At 38.4% G+C, this 19,315-nt stretch overlaps 1 protein-coding gene across 3 annotated transcripts in view; it reads right to left on the bottom strand.

Annotated features, from left to right (window-relative positions):
• LOC143752183 (ubiquitin carboxyl-terminal hydrolase 25-like) overlaps positions 1-18,857 on the bottom strand; it is a 36,719-nt gene extending 17,862 nt beyond the window's left edge. For 2 of the 3 annotated variants that reach the window (XM_077245282.1, XM_077245292.1), the window contains exons 1-17: positions 18,579-18,833; positions 16,403-16,480; positions 16,126-16,270; positions 14,547-14,670; positions 14,263-14,425; positions 12,609-12,695; positions 10,643-10,780; positions 10,040-10,116; positions 9,698-9,771; positions 8,468-8,619; positions 7,075-7,202; positions 6,409-6,504; positions 5,985-6,149; positions 5,678-5,901; positions 2,479-2,549; positions 2,159-2,387; positions 547-774 (exon numbers count right to left, since the gene is read on the bottom strand). In XM_077245282.1, the coding sequence (XP_077101397.1) occupies positions 547-774; positions 2,159-2,387; positions 2,479-2,549; positions 5,678-5,901; positions 5,985-6,149; positions 6,409-6,504; positions 7,075-7,202; positions 8,468-8,619; positions 9,698-9,771; positions 10,040-10,116; positions 10,643-10,780; positions 12,609-12,695; positions 14,263-14,425; positions 14,547-14,670; positions 16,126-16,270; positions 16,403-16,480; positions 18,579-18,620 (2,221 nt within the window). In that variant the 5' untranslated portion in view covers positions 18,621-18,833. Of the gene's footprint in view, positions 1-546; positions 775-2,158; positions 2,388-2,478; positions 2,550-5,677; positions 5,902-5,984; positions 6,150-6,408; positions 6,505-7,074; positions 7,203-8,467; positions 8,620-9,697; positions 9,772-10,039; positions 10,117-10,642; positions 10,781-12,608; positions 12,696-14,262; positions 14,426-14,546; positions 14,671-16,125; positions 16,271-16,402; positions 16,481-18,578 lie in introns of all 3 variants that reach the window. The other variant, XM_077245271.1, reaches the window with a different exon arrangement.
• Positions 18,858-19,315: the final 458 nt, after the last annotated feature.

The raw sequence follows: 19,315 nt of genomic DNA, 5'->3' as shown, positions 1-19,315 counted from the left end.
AAGACATAAATATGTCATTCAACATACAATCGAAAATTTGAACTATCCTCCTTCACACGGTGACCTTTCAACGTGATGACGTAGTTCCTGGTGCGTTGCAGATCAGCTCACTTTTCAGTTTTTTTTTTTAAATGACCTATCGTTTCACTAGATAAGACTCTCCTCCTCAGCTGCGATCGTGCACAGCATGTGCTGAAGCACTTCAAAGATCTTTGTAACTGCATTGATTTGGACTTCAAAACGCTGGTTGCCATTGAAGTCCATTATTCAAAGAAAAATCCAGAAATGTTTTTCTCAAAAAACTTATTTTCTCCTCCACTGAGGAAAGAAAGACATGGATATCTTGGATGGCATTGGGGTGAGTAAATTATTAGGAAATTTTCATTTTGAGGTGAACTAATCGCTGATGATGACCCCTGGAGAACACCATTAGAGGATCGGGACACCCTACGGTCTTGCACCCCTTAGCGAGAACGCACATTAGAGGGGCACAAGGGTGGAAGTGCGGATATTGGGACAGGGCTTATGTCCACAGACTCGGCTCACCGGTATTGTCTGGAGGGCAGGGTTCAGTGCTCATGGGCTGGGCGGCCACACTGGCGGCGGCGGCGGCCAGAGCCAGTTTCTCCTGCTGGAGTTTGCGGGCCTGTAGAGCGTCCCACTCCTCCATCTCCCTCTCAAAGAGCTTGTTATCCCCCTCAACATACTCCTTCAGATCAGGAGGGAGCTTGTCCAAGCCGCTGAGCATCTGCCCCGTCTCTTTATCAAACTCCTCTGAGACACACATAAGCAGACAGTCAGCATTTCAAACAACATCCATCTATTTAAATGAGAACATACGTTACCTGCTGTTTTATTAATATAAAGTAAAGTACAATTACAACAGACTATTTGAAACTGATCCCTACACATTAACAACATTTATTTAAAAAAAAAAATTTTTTCTTTAAAAACACCCTAAACAGGATGTTTTGTCACATTTCGTAAACTTCTGGGGACAATTTTGTACCCAAAATACAGCTAAATAAACAAATTATGGAGGACTTTGAGTGGCACTTAAAAATAAGGATTCATTTATTAAATAGAAAATAAAAATGTAATTTTTTTTACCGATAATGTAAATACTCCTCAAACTGACAAATAAATAGACACACCTTAAAGGTGTTCAATGTAGTTAAATGTGAAAAAAAAACACTTTCCAAATTGACAAATAAAAACTATTTAATGTTTAAAATTTAAGTTGTAACAATTAAATAATACACTGATAAGACATTTTGTGAATGTATGCCAAAATGCAAGCCAATCGCTTATCTAAACTCAACTGTCAATGTTTTTTTTAATAATGGCATTGGACATTCACCAATGAATGTTTCAAACTTATTTATTGTATATTTCACTTTTAATCAGTGCTGAGATTTGATTCCTTTATTTTATTTTTTAATTTAAATATTAATTAAATAATTGTTTAAATACATATTTATTTGGAATTTTCAAAAGTATTCTTTTTTTATATTTTTTAATTAATAAATTGGTTCCTTAATTTTATATTTAAATGTCATATTAACACTTTTAGATTTCACTATTTGCTTCCTTAGCTGTGTTGACTCCCCTAGTAAAAAGCTAATATATATATATATATATATATATATATATAAAATACATTTATTTCATACTAAGTACAGTTCCATTATATTAACATATTTACTGACATATCGCTTGAGACTTATTGATATAAAAATTATAATTAAACTTTATTTGGAGTACTACTTGTACTCATTTCTTAATTTTAAGCATAAAATGTGTTTTAATTTAATATTGATAAGGATTGTATGAACTTTGAATAATATTAACCTTTAAATGCAAGATATTAAAAGTGTACCTAAAGTATACTTGCAATAGTTCCACTTTAGCACAATCAAATATACTTCAGTATATCTTTAGTTGGACCTCAGCATATTTCCGCACAACTAAAGTGTATTAAGTACAAAATTAGTTGTTCAGTATACTAAAAGTACAATTACAGGGTATTCAGTACATAGATATGCAAATGTATAGTATACTTGGCATGAAATAAATGTATTCCAAATACATTTTAGTACATTTATTTTTCACTAGGGTCATTGGATAATCTAAAATTAGCACATGCACATGAGGTTACCTTCAATAAGGAAGGGTTTTTTATCATCGATATACATGAGGCAGTATGCGCTGGCATTGCGATATCCACCGAACGAGTCTCGCACCAGCTCCTCCCAGGACGACTTTGTCACTGAAATGTCATTGTATTTCATCCACTGTCGGTGATGTGGGTCGTAGATGTATGCCCAGTAGTGACCTGCGTTTGCCTGACCCTCGTGGACCAAAACGGCATGCAGCCGGTACGGCACCTAAAACGCAGCATCAAGTACAAGACGAACTCATCTGGGGTCATTTCTGAGATGGATAGAAAACTATCGGAGATCTGAAAAAGCTTCTTACCTGCATCATGGACTTGTCAGAATACATAAGATCGATGGTTCTGTGGATTCTGGATATACTGGCCTGCAGATCTGAGATCAGGGAGAAACATGTACATTTATAAAGCCCAAAGCAACAGGAAATCAGTATGAGCTAGGGCTGGGACAACGCGTCTATAGGCCTGTCACGATAACAAATTTTGCTGGACGATAAATTGTCCAAGAAATTATTGCGATAAACGATAATATTGATCATAAACAATAATGTTGTCGTTCTGAGACCATTTTCATCTAAAATAATGATGATAATGGCATAATAATGCAGGTACACCTTTTCAAACATCAATAAACTTTTATTTCTAAAGACTATTTAAATGAAAAAAAAAAAAAACTAAAAACAATAAAAGCAATGGACTCTGTTAACAAAAAATGCACATGTGTGACTTCCGTTCACACTGAGAATCATATGCATCATATACTGTGTGAGCAAGCGTCTCATATGAGTATTTGCACTAGTTTGTGTATGTGTGTGTGCTCGCGTCTCATATGAGTATGTGCGCGGACAGTTTGTGTGTGTGTGTGCTCGCGTCTCATATGAGTATGTGCTATCTAAATAGGCTCAGTAAAAAAAAAAAAAAATTAAAAAAAACATTCGAAAATCAATGTGTGGCGGTCAGCGTTGATATTGTCATCCAGTCTCTTTGAGAGAGAGAGAGAGAGAGAGAGAGAGAGAGAGAGAGAGAGAGAGAGAGAGAGAGAGAGAGAGATAGAGAGAGAGAGAGAGAGAGAGAGAGAGAGAGAGAGACAAGGAAAACAAAACAAGCATGCAAATGTAAATTATCGCGGCCGGAAAAATTATCGAGCTAATTTTTTTTATCGTGCGATTTATTGATTTATTGATTATCGCGACAGGCCTACGCGTCTAAGTCAAAAAATTAGTGATGTGTCGTTCATGAACGATTCGTTCATTTTGAACGAATCTTTAGTATGACTCAGGACTACCGAGTTGTCTCAGAGAGTGATTCGTTCATTTTGTGTTGACCGCGCATGCGCATTGCGCAACATATGGGTTCTGAATCTGTACTGGAAACAGAAATGATTAGTTCATCTCTCTCGAGTCTTCGGGTTCAGGACGGGTCCGAGTCTTTCTTTCTTCCTGTCAGTCCATAGAGGCTATGCTGTCAGTACCGGAAAGAGAAATTATTAGTTAATTTTTTCGAGTCTTCGGGTTTGAGTCCTTCGTTCTTTTGTCATGTGACTTGTCACCGTATTGAATAGCCTACTAATACACAACCTTTTTACAAACAAGCACGTAGTTAATGTATAATATAATAGTAGCTAATTAATGTATTAGCATGTACAAGAAACATTCAGAAAAGAGACGGACAGGGACAATAGGCTAATAAGATGGAACTTTTATTTTTCAGATAATGTTTATTGCACATATTTTGTATTTTAATTCCTAAATATAAAACAATATACATTCAGACGCAGTCAATAATACGAATCTAATGTTGTATTTGATGCGAAATAAGCGGTCACGTGACAAAAGAACGAAGGTTTTAAAACCCGAACTCGAGACTCGAAGAAAATGAACTAATCATTTCTCTTTCCGGTACTGACAGCATAGTCTATATGGACTGACTGGAAGAACGAAAGACTCGGACCCGTCCGAACCCGAACTCGAGACTCGAAAGATTATAATAATTTCTCTTTCCGGTGCCGGCCCAGCAGACAGATCCGAGTCAGACACTGGCGAGTCGACAACTAACGTCTCGAGACACGAGAGGAGAAGAACTAACCTGATAAATATGAAGTTGCAAAGGAAAGAACGTCTCGGATCAGGAGTTGAACTAACAGAATCAGACTGCAATAGTCTGAACTTAAGACCCAACAACTAATCAAAATAAAACATTTCGGTTTCTTATAATTTGTCTTTGGCTGCATTACCCTATAGTTTATTTTTATTATTTTTACAAATGTAATCAACATTTTCGTAAATACTAGATGTTTTGGGATATTTAACATGCAAATTTAAATATATTATGCTGAAATGAACGAAATGACTCGAAAAAAGATTCGTTCATTTTGCTGAACGAGACTCAAAGATCCGTAAGGTCAGTAAAATGATCCGAACTTCCCACTAACGTTACTACAAAAAATACGTCGACGCAAAATATGCGCGTCGATTCGTCAGACCCAAAACAAAGATGTCGGCGCCGGAGAGTAGTAGCAACACGAGTGGCTCCTCGGACTATCAGAAGTGCAAGACGGCACGCACTCGTTCCTCTACAGTACACACACACACACACACAACCCACAGAAAAATATGCGTCGGTATCGAGTTCTCTTTCGGGCTTGAACAAACCATAACACACACAAATTATGCCAAACTGTCCGTTTTGTCGAGTGTCCTCATAAGAGCAGTCTTAAATGAGTGAAATAAAGTATTTTATTTTAAAGAGTAAATGACTCACTCAGACCCGGAGCCAGGATGATTATTATACCGGCAGCAATAATCATGAATGAACTCCTCTATCTTTTAACACATCTCCGGCGAACGGCTTCTTCGCGCAAAAGGAAAAAAATGTTACGAAGCGCAGTGAAATGCAGCGACCTGTGGCGTTTCCTGATGGATCGAGGTTGTTCCTTAACTTCATTTTATACTTGCAATTCACACGAGCTCTAAGCGCGTGCGAGACTGCTGCAAGTATGCGCTTATAGCTATTAATGTCGTGTAAAATACATAGAGGACACTGACAACGCGCTGACAAACAGGACCAAGAAGGTAACTTTTAATAAAGTCTCAACTTTCAAATTTGGTCAGTCAAAGAAAATTAAACCGTAAATAGGCCTACTATTTTGTGGCTCTTTAATGCGTCGTGACAGATTGCACTTTTTTTTCACTTTGTTTTCAAGGCTTCAAGGTTTTATTGAATGCTACCTCTGACTAAGAATGCATTACTTTGCACTTGTATACTAGTCTTTTATTTTGGAATTTTAAGAGCGATAAACATATATTGCAATGTTAAGGAATTCATGTTTTTTTTTTCATTCAGATATGTAAATCAACACGTATAAATTGCTATTAGTCAATCAATGTGGAGATAATCGATATCGAATCGGACTGGAAAAATGAATCACTAGATTAATCGTTTAAAAAATAATAGTTTATCCCAGCCCTAGTATGAGCACATGTTTGCATGCGTGCTTGCTTGTACCTCTGGTGTCATTCTCCACCTCGCTCCTCCAGCGGTGCAGACAGCCCTCCAGCACCCGCAGCTCCTCATCTGTGATGTTTCGTGGGGCAGGGTGCATGGGTAGATCCGGCGGCACGCGAGACTGAGTGAATGGTTTATGGATGGAAACCCTTTGCTGCTGCTGAGCCTGCAGACCGGAGCTGGAGCCCTCGGGTGACACAGAGGCATCCGGTTGATCCCCTGCGCTGAAGTCCAAGCAGAAGACACTTGAATATCTCAGAACTATACTAAATAATATTTCCTTTTGTTTTAGTTTTAGAAAACTTGCCTTGCTGGAGGTGGCAGCTGTGCAGTCATGCCACCAGGTGGTGCTGTTGTATCAATGTCTTCCACAGGTGACGTGCACACAGGCTTGCTGGAGGCAAACTCCATGGCATACTGGAGAACATCGGCCAGAGGAAACCGCTTGGGCCCTGAGCCATAGCTCAGATACCTGTCATGGAGAAAGTTTTGAGGGGAAAAACGGATCTCAAATAATAAAAAAAGCTGGTTGTTCATAGACCGACAGCAGAAATATGAAAAAAGAAAGTCAGTCCGTCTCCTCATACTCATTCTTCAGACAAACCTCAGCATGTGACTTTAATCTTTCCATTAATAGCATATTTCATGTTGAAATTTGAGGTTTTCCTGCTATGCAAGTTAACAGCAGGTTAGCTCTAGATCTGAGCAGAGGTTAAATAGAGTTAACAAACCTCTCCAGTCGCTGCTGGAGGACGGTCAGGTGCTCTTTTAGTCTTCTGATCTCCTCTCGTTTAATCCGCGTGATGTCTCTGTTCCTGTCCATGTACCTGAAATCAATCGCATAACTGAATTCACTGAAAACTGGAAGTCATTTTCGTTTTTGCTTGTATTATTCAATATACATACACTATATTATACAAGTACTACAATTGCTTCTTTATGTGATGTGGCATCAAGAAAAACTTTATCGAAACAATAAAAAAAGGCAAACATTACAATTATGTCATTGATATTGTTTCGACTAGGGAACAGTGCAGGTCAGTGAGAAAATTTCCCCATTTTACAAAATAAAAATAAATAAAAATTGGCTACTACACAACGAAAAGATCTTAAAAAGATTATTATGAAACTAGTTAAAAAGGTTTGTCAAAACAAACTTTGATGTTTGCTTGAGAAAGCCTGACCAGATAGTTTGAAGTAGTTTTAAAAGCTGGAAGTTTGTACTGGAAGTACAGTAGTCAACATTTGAAGTGGATCAAAAAAGTTAATCAAATTTTTCCTAAGACAAGATCGGGTATTGTTTAAAATTCATGTATAACTTTAATGAAAGGTTTTGATCCACTTCAGATGTTGACTACTGTAGTTTGGGGGGAGAGAATAAAGAAAATTGCACAAACCTGTCCATGTACAGCATGGAGGGAAACTCCAGCTTGTTGTGAATCTTTTCGGGTCGGCCTAAGGCTTGATTAAACTCAAACCTCGACAGTTCAAAGGTCAAAACTGGTGGGAGTTCTGTGAACCAGTGCTGGAAAAAGAAAAAACAGCAAAAATGTGCATATACAAAAACTAAAGTCAAACTTCTCGTTTGCCAATAATGGTCAAGTGAGAAAAAAATTGAGAAAAATGGCTTTAAAGTCTTTAAATGAATTTTGATTGATTTGATATTAAAGGTGCAGTATGTGATTTTTAGTGGCATCTAGTGGTGAGGTTACGAATTGCAACCAACAGAAGTTACGGTGGCCGACCGGAAGTGATGTCATCGTCTGAGACAGCAGAGAGTAGCAGTTCAGCAATGAGGTTTCTTTACAAGGATAAATTAAGAAATTATGTTTACTTAATTATTCAGTAAAACTATGTTATTGCGAATATTATTATTACTTGTTCATCATGTGTCAGTCTTTTATTCGCTGAACTAAGCTTGCTTCCTTGCACGAAGAGCAACATAGTAACGAAACGCGTTTGTCCTTTTAGGGCCACCGTAGAAACATGTCGGTGCATTTCAATGATCGGGAACCCGCGGTGTGTGTAGACAGAAACTGCTCATTCTAAGCTAATACAAATATAACGGTTCATTAAGTAAGGTCTTTATACACCACTGAAAACTTCTTTTTCAAGGTAGTGAGGAAACGCGCTCTGTAGCGCTGTGTGTTCGCTGTCGGCTACGCTAGAAACATGACCACACAATATGTCGACCTCCATAGAAGGGGGCGCCCGCGGTTATGGAGATATAAATGTCTCATTCTAAGCTAATAAAAACATAACGGTTCATTATGCACGGTCTCATAGTTATGGATCTTATATTGCATTTCTGTCAACAGATCCTCAGAAATATTACACAAAGTTTTTTTTTTCTTCAAAAATCTGTCTGTAGTAGTCTTTTAACCCCAGCATGCTCCACGAGAGGCCCATTCATGTGACCCTTCCCAGCTCCGCCCCCATGCTGACAGCTGGAATGAGCACGATGGCCTGATGACATTCTGAGAGAGACACAGTGTGCTGGGCTTTCATTAACATCCCAGCCTGTTGCTGCCCAGAATAATGTACACCAGAGAATCTCCTTCTTTATTTGCACTCAGCTGAAGTAATTAGCAGGAAGCAGCTGCAAAGGGATTTGCCCAGGGCGGCACTGATGGCTGAAAAGCCATTATGTAACATCTCGGTCAGAGGTCACATGTTTCGTTTTTTTCTTTCACCTCAAAGATTGTGATTGGATGGCCAATAGAAGGAAAATGAGGACAGTTTTAGGTGTTTACGGGTTTTGTTGCGCACTGGGACAACATCTCTACAAACCTCTTGTCCTGATTTGGCGGAGTTCTCAGCAGAATGCAGAGACTCGATCTCTCCTTCAATCATGGCTGCCTCTAAACACTCGTGGAGATCTTTGAAGCCGTTCACCTGGAGAGGGTACTGCCCAAACATCTCAGTGTTCTCGAATTTCTTTCCTGTGAACACACACACATGCTCACATCATTGTCTTTATATACTCTCTAATGTGTTCCGTATAATGATAATCTCTTATCTTGTCCATGTTATCACTTTATTTAGTGGGCATCATATGGATGCATCACAGTGAAAGTATGTAATGGAAAAACATGCATAACAAATTGAGACAGCATTGCTACATTAATAATTTGCATTAATGTACTTGCGCAGAATATGTTTACGGCCTTACATTCACTCGCACATACAAATACTAATCAATTTGTGGTCTGTAAAATTTTATCATTTATTTTGAAAGACTCTTATGCTTCCAAAGACTGCATTTATTTGATAAAAAAAATATTTAGAAGTATTATTACAATTTAAAATAACTGTTTTTAATTTCTATATTTACAGCATCATTACTCCAGTCTTCAGTGTCACATGATCCTTCAGAAATCATTCTAATATGATGATTTGGTGCACAAGAAACATTTATTATTATCAATGTTGAAAACAGTTCAATCTTACTGGTTCAGTTCAACACTAAATCTTTTAGTGAAAATTGTGATACTTTTTTTTTTTAACTCTTTGATGAATAGAAAGCTCAAATGAACAGCATTTATTTGAAATAAAAATCTTTTGTAATATTATAAATGTCTTTACTGTCAATTTTGATCAATTTAACACATCCGTGCAAACTTCAAGTATTCATTTCTTTAAAAAAATCTAAAAAAAAGAAATCTTACTGACCCCAAACTTTTGAATGGTAGTGTACTTATTAATAGACTTAATCTAATTGGAAATACTAAACACTCATCCTAAAACTAAACATTTTTAAATAAGAAACCAGATATTTTTGTGAGGATCCACTAGATTTACAATGATATTTTGATTAATTTGGTACTCAAATGTGCTAAAAAATTTAAGAAGATAAAATGATCACCTAATAAGCAGTCTGCATGTAACCAGTTATGATCAGTGCTGTCATGTTTAATAAGCCCAGCACCGTTACATCTTGGGTTCTCCACAGCACATTAACAACACAAGGTCACTTTTATTAACTAGGGGAGAGGACTCATACAGCCGATGGATACTCACCCTCCAGGACGCCTACAGCCAGGAAACGTCCGTAAAAAAGCTCAACCATCGGGTTCTTCGGCTTCTCTCCCTCCCTGTGTAGAACAAGAGCAAACAGAGTCGCACGGGGCTGGAAATGTTCGGGACTAGAGGAGTCAGTGTCCTTTGGCTGTAGGAGTCACACGAGGACTGCATTCAGCAGGTATTTAACAGTGCTAATTGAAGTCATACAGGTTAATGTACCACATTAATCATCATTAATGCCTGTTCCCGCTGAATTTGTCATGTGGTCATACATCATTCTGAATGATATGAGAGAGAAACACAGCTTGTGGTCATCAGATCTTCTGTACAGAATCTTACCTGTCCTCCTCTGCCTTTATCTGAAACGCGTCCTCCAGCCAGTCCAAGAGTTTATGGGTGAACTCGCTCACATCCTGCTGTACAAACAAACAAACCAATTCAAATCCTGAACAAATGTATTCTTGTTTTAACTGGTGGTCTCAATTGGTCCTAGAACAACAATTTTGTACTTGTCTGTTCTCTTACTAAGTGCACATGTGCCAAAAATGCACCATATTAATCAAAAGGTCAGGCTTATCTATGATGCTGAGAGGGAATAAAACAGATTGACCCATGGCACAGATATTGAGAGCTCTATAAATAGGTCCCTATTTTTGTAGCATTTTGTTTTTTCCCTGAAGCCCACTCATGATATGTTAATCTAGTTTTCGTGATGTTAACCCAGTAGAATACAGCTACTTTAAATTGTAATAACATTTCACAGTTTTACTGTTTCTGAACTTTTGATCAAATAAATTTTGGTGGGTATTAGAGTCTTCTTAAAAGCATTACAAAATCTTCACGTTGTGTAAGTTAGAGTATGTCTACACAGAAGCACTCTTGTTTATTTTAAAAGAGTAAGGGAAATGCAGTTTTTTTGTGACATGTCTCTCAGTGCCTTACCTGCTGAGACTCGCTGGACTTGAAGGCGTCCTTGAGGATCTCTACGGCTCGGGACGGGTCCACATACTTCCGCTTGGAGCCCACTAACAAGGAGAAGAGGCGCCTCAGCTCCTGCATGAAGGGAAGGTTCCGGTGCTCCTGTGGGAATACAAATGGAGACCAAATTCTTAAATGCCACAGAGAAAAAACACAAAAGTGTTCCCGCAGCTCAAACAGCAGAGCACGCCACTAGCAATGCCAAGGTCATGGGTTTTACTGATAAACGTCTGCCAAACGCATAAAAATGTAAAATATTAACTTTAAGCAGGGCCTAAAATTAACACGCATTGGTGAGTATATAAAATGGTGTCACACGCCAGTTGGCCAGTAACATTTTTATGAATTCTAACAATGCATGAATGTGAACAAACATGAACGACACTCGGGACAGTTGTTGGGCCAGTTCTGCACCATCACAAAAGTTTAAGCCTTGTAAATTTAAATATTCAAGTGCAAGTCAGGAAAGGGAGCTCAGTTCGTTACTTGCGTGCTGTGTGGAAAGTTTTGCGCGTGCCCAGAAAGTCGCGTAAATACTGAATAGAACTCTTTCACATCTTGCTGCGCTTCAGCGAACAAATTCACACATAATTATAACAAAAAAGGGAATTCCAGTAAACAGAGTCGATTATGTCTTAACTGACCGTAAACAGTTGAGAAAGTAAATGCATGTGTATCAGTACATTAGATCAGTGCATTCACTCTTAAAGTGACAGCAGCCTAATATCACAGCTGCTGTCCGGTTTGTTTTTACTCTTTTTTTACTAGAAATTAATCACTGCTCTTGACTGAATAACCTTTATAACTTTAATAAGGATTCATTAATAAGCGTGTTTAATTTATACAGTGAAGACTATGCAGTGTTATACATTTGCTTAATGCATTATATTTTTGTACCTGAAACCGACTGTTAGTCCTACCTGAAAAACACTGTTTATTACATTTGTATCTTTGTTATATTGTATTCATTAGTGCTTTTGCTTGTAATTTGATTATTTGTTATTGTATCACTGTTTGTAAAACTGTTTACTTGTCATTAATAATCTTTTTATTTGATATTAGTTATGCTAGTATTTTTAGCTATGATAATGAAATTGGAATAGAGGATTGTGAATTTTCACTGGTATCTGAAATTGGTTTTGTTGCCGGTAAAAAATATTTATGGCCGGTACATTTCATTGGCAGGTGAGGCAAAAAGTTCGTTTTAAGCCCCGGATATAAGGTATGATGGCTAATTGTTGAGTGAATTTGAATGATGAGTTGATTAGTTAGGTCTGTCTGCAATCAGTTAAGGAGATCTTTGCGTTACAAACATCTCAATGCCACACAGGGCTCAGAAACCTTCACCAGATCATATCATCTGGATTTTCTTTCTTCAGTATTAAATGAGAATAGATTAAAGTCTAGAAAGAGCTTCTCCACTGACCCAGCAGACGAAAAGTATGAGCAATAAGGAGAGAGAAAAGAACGAATCCAGGGCTCTGTGGTCTTCTATCAGTGGATGAGGTTAAGCTCAGATTAGCGGCCATGTTTGCTGACCCCGTTCGCAGGCTCAGGGTCCCCAGAGAGAGACACGAAGACAGAAATCCTAAAGACAGCAGTTTGTCCCGCTGAGCCGGACACTGTCCACTACTTCTTCCACTTAAAAACACAGTCTGGAGGAGCTGATGTGACAGTTTAACAGCTAGAACACAGAGACCTTGATAAAGCACTTCCTCTGCTTCACCTCCTCTGGTCACAGGCCAGTCGGATGGGTGAAAATCACTGCTCGTAACAGCACGATAATGTCACAGCATGCAACTGTGCTTTCAAACCAGGTCAAGCAAGGTCACAGTTCCTGGAAGTGTGTCTCGGTGAGAAATGGAAGCTCTTATGGCATGCGAGTTGTTGTTAACTCACGGTGGACATGGGTATCGGGCGGCAATCTCACCTTCTGATTGCGGGGCAAGTCCTGCATCCGTGCAGGGGGCGAATAATGCAACACCAGCCTCTGGAACTCCAGCAGGTTAAAAAGAGACTGGAAAATATAGACAGATAAAAAAGATAAATATCAGTGTTTGAAAACAGTGTGTACCAGCTCTGAATGTCAACACAACCTTGTGATGATACTTTAGACAAAACGCAAAAGCATTTGGCATGTTTCTCGCGCTTAGTTGAAGTGTCGCAACAGTCGCATCATAGTGTGAATGACTGATGTCTTGTTTTTGGTGACGGATTCACACATTTAGAGTCTCCTCGTCCACATCTATAAACACGCAGAGCTCTGAGCGCCAGAGCGGCTGCAGTTCTTCCGTGAGCAGGGGCTTCTTCAGGCGTCAGGTTACACACAGGAGGTAAACAACATGTGACAGTACTCAGCTCTCTACACGGTTCATGTTCTGACATCGCCAACAGACACAAACAATCAGGCCTCAGTAGGACCCGAAGTCATTCAGAGTTATTGTAAAAAAGCCGATATACACACATAAATGAGTGCTATATTAATATGCTAAGTTGAATGGTGATATAAATAGCCTAAAGTTAGGCTAATAAACGATATTAAATGTAGTAAATAAATTCTATATAACAAATAAAAAATAAGAAAATGTAAAACCAGGTATATTTTATAATATTGCAGTTCTCACCAGTTTGTAAAAGCAACAACATGCAAAAAGCCAGAAGTTACAATTGTCGTTTTTGAGATGGTAACAGATATGCAAGTCTTGGACATTACTGTGAACAATGTAATCACACATTCAAACGTTTGAGGTTGGTACGATTTTTTTTATGTCTCTTGTGCTCACTAAGGCTGCATTTATTTTATGAAAAATAGAGTAAAAAAAACACAGTAATACTGCAAAATATTATTACAGTTTTCTATTTTAATATATTTTAAATTGTAATTTATTCCTGTGATTGCAAAGCTGAATGTTTAGTATCATTACTCCAGTGTCACATGATCCTTCGGAAATCATTCTAATATGATGATTTGCTGCTCAAGGATCATTTATTATTATCAATGTTGAAAACAGTTGCGCTGCTTAAATTAAATTGCATAAAACCATAATGCATTCTTTTCAGGATTCTTTGATTAATAGAAAGTTTAAAAGAACAGCTTTTATTTGAAATATAATTGTATAACACTATGAATGTCTTTACTGTTATGTTTGATCAATTTAATGCGTCCTTGCTGAAAAAAGTATAATTTTTCTCTTTTTTTTAAAATCTTAATGAGCCCAAACTAGTGTATGTTTATTTATTATACATTTTCTTGCCATTTTTCATCTACTCTAGTTCTCTAAAACATGATCCAGCACTGTCTAGATGCACATATGGAATTTTGTCATCTGAATTGTCAATAATAATGAACATACTGATGCATTGATACAGCAATATCTCTTTGTTTTTAATAACTGCAATACAAAGCCAACTCGGCTTCGTTCACATGAGATCTGCAACATGTGAGACTAACAATCAAACTGTCTGGGGAATTAAAAAATCAAATAAGACAATTAAAAATAATGATTTAAACTGTGATTTGTTCATTTGTTCAGTTCATTGAATAATCAAATGTGTTTCTAACTGTAAAGAAATCAAACACTGACCTGTATGACTGCACTGAACCAGCACGTGTTGCCCACGTTCTTCAGCCCTACGGGACAGTTATCCTGCCTCTTCCTGTCGTACGGGTTGGGTGAATCGCTCCATACTTCAGTGTGTGTGCGCTTCAGGCTGGCCTTGTTCTCAGCGATGCTGGCCTCCAGGACTCTGAAGCACAAAGACACCCAACATCACTTCTGTCTGGTCGCACACGGTATAAAAGAGTTCTGATACAACTCTACTTGCTATGTGATTGATTTTATACTGCAGTCTAGAGTTCAAACTCCACCTGCTGATAGCCTGCTCTTCATCGGTGATGCCCGTCTCTCTGAAGGCCCTGTTCGACTCCTCCAGACTGAGAGCGATAGCCCGCTGCAGGTCATCTTTATCTTCTCCAGTGAGATCAATTACATCTGAAACAATCACAGGAACATCCCAAACTGGGTTACTAGCAAACCATGGGTGTCGCATTGTGCTTGGAGTCAATGGTTTTATTTGTGATCATGCACAGACATCTTGTTTAACAGTTGTCTTGTGTAACATTGAACACTTTTGTTAATCAGCCAATGCAGTGGCGTAATTTTGTTTTAAAAAGGTGGGACAGGTGTGTGTGTGTGTGTGTGGTACATAGTATACAATAGTACATTGTGTTTAATTTGTCGTTTAATGAGATCTAATAAATTGTGTTAGTGGCGAGAATTTTCACGTGAATAAATACATAGATCGGACTGTTATCCACATGTACTTTAATGGTCCAGTGGCAGAACCTTTGCCAAGCGTGTCAGAGTTTCTGGATTCTAATCCGCATTAAGTACTATAGTTTTTTCCCCCTCATTAAAACCGATTGTTTATTAAGGGTTGTATATCAAGCAAGGACACGGTTTTTTTTTGTGCATTATGTTCTGTGATTTCACCGTAACGAATAGAGAGTCTCTCCGCAACGGATTGAAGCGCGCGTGCGTCCGTGTGAAGACTAACTTACGCGAGTCACAACAGAAAACTGTATCCGCGCCAATGATAGCAGCGGCAACGAGCACTTTGGTCACTTGATTTAAAAAACAACACATTTCAGATCGCCTCTTATTTAACAAACGAACGAAATGAATGCTCTACTAGAGTTAACTGGAGATTTTTTATTTATTTGTATTGGTACATCCGTGCCGCGAGATGTTTCAAAAGTGGTGGGGACACAATCGACCCAGGCAAAAAGTGGTGGGGACATGTCCCAGCCGTCCCATCCGCAAATTACGCCTATGAGCCAATGCCAAGAATATCAAAATGCTCAAATATTGGCAGATTAATCAGCCTGTTTGATATTTCATTAGTTAGACAGCACACAAGGTTATAACACACTGTCACAGTGATAGGAAAAAAGCATGTTGAGAGCTCAAATAAAAACATGAGGAAGCATGCCGAACTACCTGTCAGCATTTTCTCAGTAGTAGGACTGGGGTTTGTGTCGTAATCATTTAAACAAGCTGTGGGGAGCAGAGGCTGGATCTCTCTGAGATGATGTGCATGCACTTATAAGAGAGCTCCCACTGTTTCAGTCTCTCTGTCTAAAGACGAATTTCAGCAAGACGTGTCGCAAAAATATGAATTCTCTGGTTTGACACAGCAGAGCAAATTCACTCCTGCAGTTTAGAAGTTAATGAATCAATCCGAAAGTCTCACTTTTCAAGGTCAGGTACCAAAATACAGATTGAAATCGAAATCTTTACATCTATATATTTTAGAAGTGCTTATAAATCAGTTTTGCGAGCTGTCGGAAACCTTTGCGTCATGGCATTTCGTTGTACTTCATCACAGAGCAGCATAATCTTATCCTGGATTCCGGCCAATCATTGTTCTTAGATTTAAATACGTACTTGTATCAGCCTGGCTGCCCACACTGATGTATCTATCATTGGTGATTTGGGCCGTCTGGTAATAGTCGGCTTCATCTTGCTGAGGGACCTTGGCATTCTTTTCGGTGAGAAAGGCAACCGCCTCGGCTAGGTCTCCGTTACTGGCCTGGGCACAAACACCTTTCATTACATGCTCGAAGAAAATAACTTGCCTTTGAGAAAACAATATTAAAAGTCCATCGATCAAATCAGCTGCAAATATATCATATATATGGAGTTATAAAAACGGAGAGCTCACCTGCAGGGCTTCCTGTAACAGCTGAACATCTGTAGTTCCAGTAACTTCCCTCAGCTGGTTCAGTAACGTCTGCTGGTGCTGTGAGGAAAATGCAAGAGAAAACACTTTGTTTAGTAAATCAAAATGAATCTTTCCTGTGCTTGTGACTATACATCCCCTATATACAGCTTCATATCGACCGATATTGTGCATTTCATTTGTGTGTGCTTATTTCCCTTGTTTTTACACTGAGATTGGCTTTGCAGGCATAACATGAAAATATTAAAGTGTATGATGTTTATGTTATCACAACCCAACAGATGCGCTTGAGACTTATAAAGTGAATATGATATTCATTCACCCAACACTAAATGTCATATTAAAAAAAGCTAACTGCGGATGGTCATTTTTTTCTCTTTCTGTCTAAGTGGGCGGGTTTTGGCAGAATAAGTTGGCAAATGGATCAAACGTTCAAATATTGCTCTGCAAGACCAGGATCAAACGGGTTGCTGTCACCAGCATCACTGTGACACACTGCAAACAGAACAACATCTCGCATTTCTGGATGGGAAACAGAGTACTGGCCCTATCTCAGTATCTCAGTCCTGGCTATGATCAGGAACAGCATGAGTCAAACACAGACTGTGCCAAGCCGAAGAGGAGGAACAGCAACGCTCCTCCCAAGAGCGAAGCGCAGTATGACTGATCGGTTTCTACTCATCTGATCATTTTAGTTTGGGCTCTATCGAATCATATAGAAGTGTTCTTCTGCTTGCCTCATAATAAGTCTTGAGTTACTGACATCATTACATAGGCGGATACGGGATGCTTCACTGACCGTCTAATGCATTGCATGCCTTTCCATTCAAGATATGACATGAAACACAGTATGTGCACGTCTCGACACTCAAGGTGGCACACCCCTCCCTGATAGTGGTATGGATGCACTGGGCTAAGTAACACACATTTCTCAACTGTAACATGATAACGAAACACACGCTCTGTGCCAAATACGGACTGCTGAACCTTACAACCCGTTCACTTTCAGTTTATGCGAAATACACAGTTTTATATTCCCCACCACCTGCTGCAACTCAGCTTTGAAAACTCATCTTGTGTAATTAAGACCACAAAATCGCTTCTTTAGTTACTACATAACAATCTGATGAATAATCAACCTATTTTTAAACTAAATAGATTATTACACTACTATTAAAAGCCAAAACAACACATCAACGTACATCTGAGATTAAAGCTATAATATTAAACAACCAGTAGAAAGACATTTGTTTGAACTTAACCTACAAAAACACTATTACACAACACAAACAAACAAGAAAAGCCTCATATTTACAAAGAGATAAAATAATGACACAAAAAACGGACAAAATTCGTTATTTAAATGTGTAAACTTGACAGATTAAACAAATGAACAAAGTTAAATGCCAAAAAAAAACAAGAGATCCACCAGATTAAAATCAAAGAACAAGAAAGACCGAATGTTTACAAATGCAATAAGCCCACAAAAATTATATTTATGAACAGACATAAGTATGTTGACAAACAGATGAAATCCACAAACCAACAAGAACAATTTTCGTGTTTAAAAAAAGATTAAATAAATGAACAAAAAACGCAAATATGTGGCACAACAATGTTTACAAACATATTTTACAGCAGATGTGTGGGTGTCAGAACATAAACACACGAGCTACATCAAACACACACTCAACAAGAGGTCAGATTACCCTTCTGAACACTCAAACAGAGACTCGGTGGGGTATTTAATCAGATTTAAGAGACTTTCACTGAGATTTCAGTGCGTTTTTAGGGGTAAGTTTAAGTTAACGTTAGCAGGTTTAGCTGTTAGCACAAACGCGAATATTTCGCAGCTTTTGTTAGCTATACGGGGTTGTGTTGTTTTATTTACAGTTGTGTGTTGTTTTAAACTGTTTAATTTATTTAAAATTCTTAAGTGTGTAAGCATAAAAGGTCCAATAAATAAAAACAAACACAAAAACGTGAGGCGCGCCTTAAGTTATGTGATGCTATAACGTTACGTTAACGTAACGTTAGGCCGCAGCAATCAAACTGAAACACTGGCACTTTCAACGCCACCATAAACCTCCTTATGACACCGACCGAACTGAGCCGAGCCGAACCGGGTCTGTGTGTTCGGGCGGTGCGCGCGGGTTACCTTCTGAGAGTGCTGCTGAAGGACATTCTGCTCCACGGTCATGGCCGGTTCCGATCCAGACGAAATGGACTCAGATTCGAGAGTAAAAACGCAGCATACAGGAGTTAGAGTAGTAGAATATGGGAGAGTTTAAAAAAGAAAAACCCCGTAACGTTACTCATCCTCGCTGCAAAGGCACCATGACGAACAAGAACAGACACATCTGACATCTCTGAAATCCATTAGCTGGGTCTGGAATCTCTCGATCACACGCGTGCCCGCCCATACGGCATAGTGACTGAGTAAACACGCACACATTGAAACATGTAAAACAGTACACATAAACAACGCAATAAAAATAAATAATTAATAAAGATGTGACAAAAAATACACTGTTATTTCCTAAGGATAAAACACACACACACACACACACACACACACACACACACACACATATATATATATATATATATATAAACAGTAAAACGATGTATGATGTATGAAACACAAAAAAATCACGAAACAACAAAAGAAAATAACACATTAGTCTATAATTAGCCTAATTGTGTTGCTTTTTAACGCGATAACTTGTTAATCACTCCCTGCTACATAACAGGCCAAAGTCAGCTGACTATGAGTTCTGTAACATCCATGAAACGAAAGTAAAAGTTCTCTCACAGAAGAAACTGCTGTTTCTATTCAGTGAAAGTGTAAGAATGACCCTGCACAGACTGCGTGTAAAATAAATGAATGAAATA

Source organism: Siphateles boraxobius, unplaced genomic scaffold, assembly GCF_051911475.1.
Source record: "Siphateles boraxobius isolate OS27281-9 unplaced genomic scaffold, OSU_SipBor_1 101, whole genome shotgun sequence".
Classification (NCBI taxonomy): Eukaryota; Metazoa; Chordata; class Actinopteri; order Cypriniformes; family Leuciscidae; genus Siphateles; species Siphateles boraxobius.
This window is presented reverse-complemented; position numbering and strand designations above follow the sequence as displayed.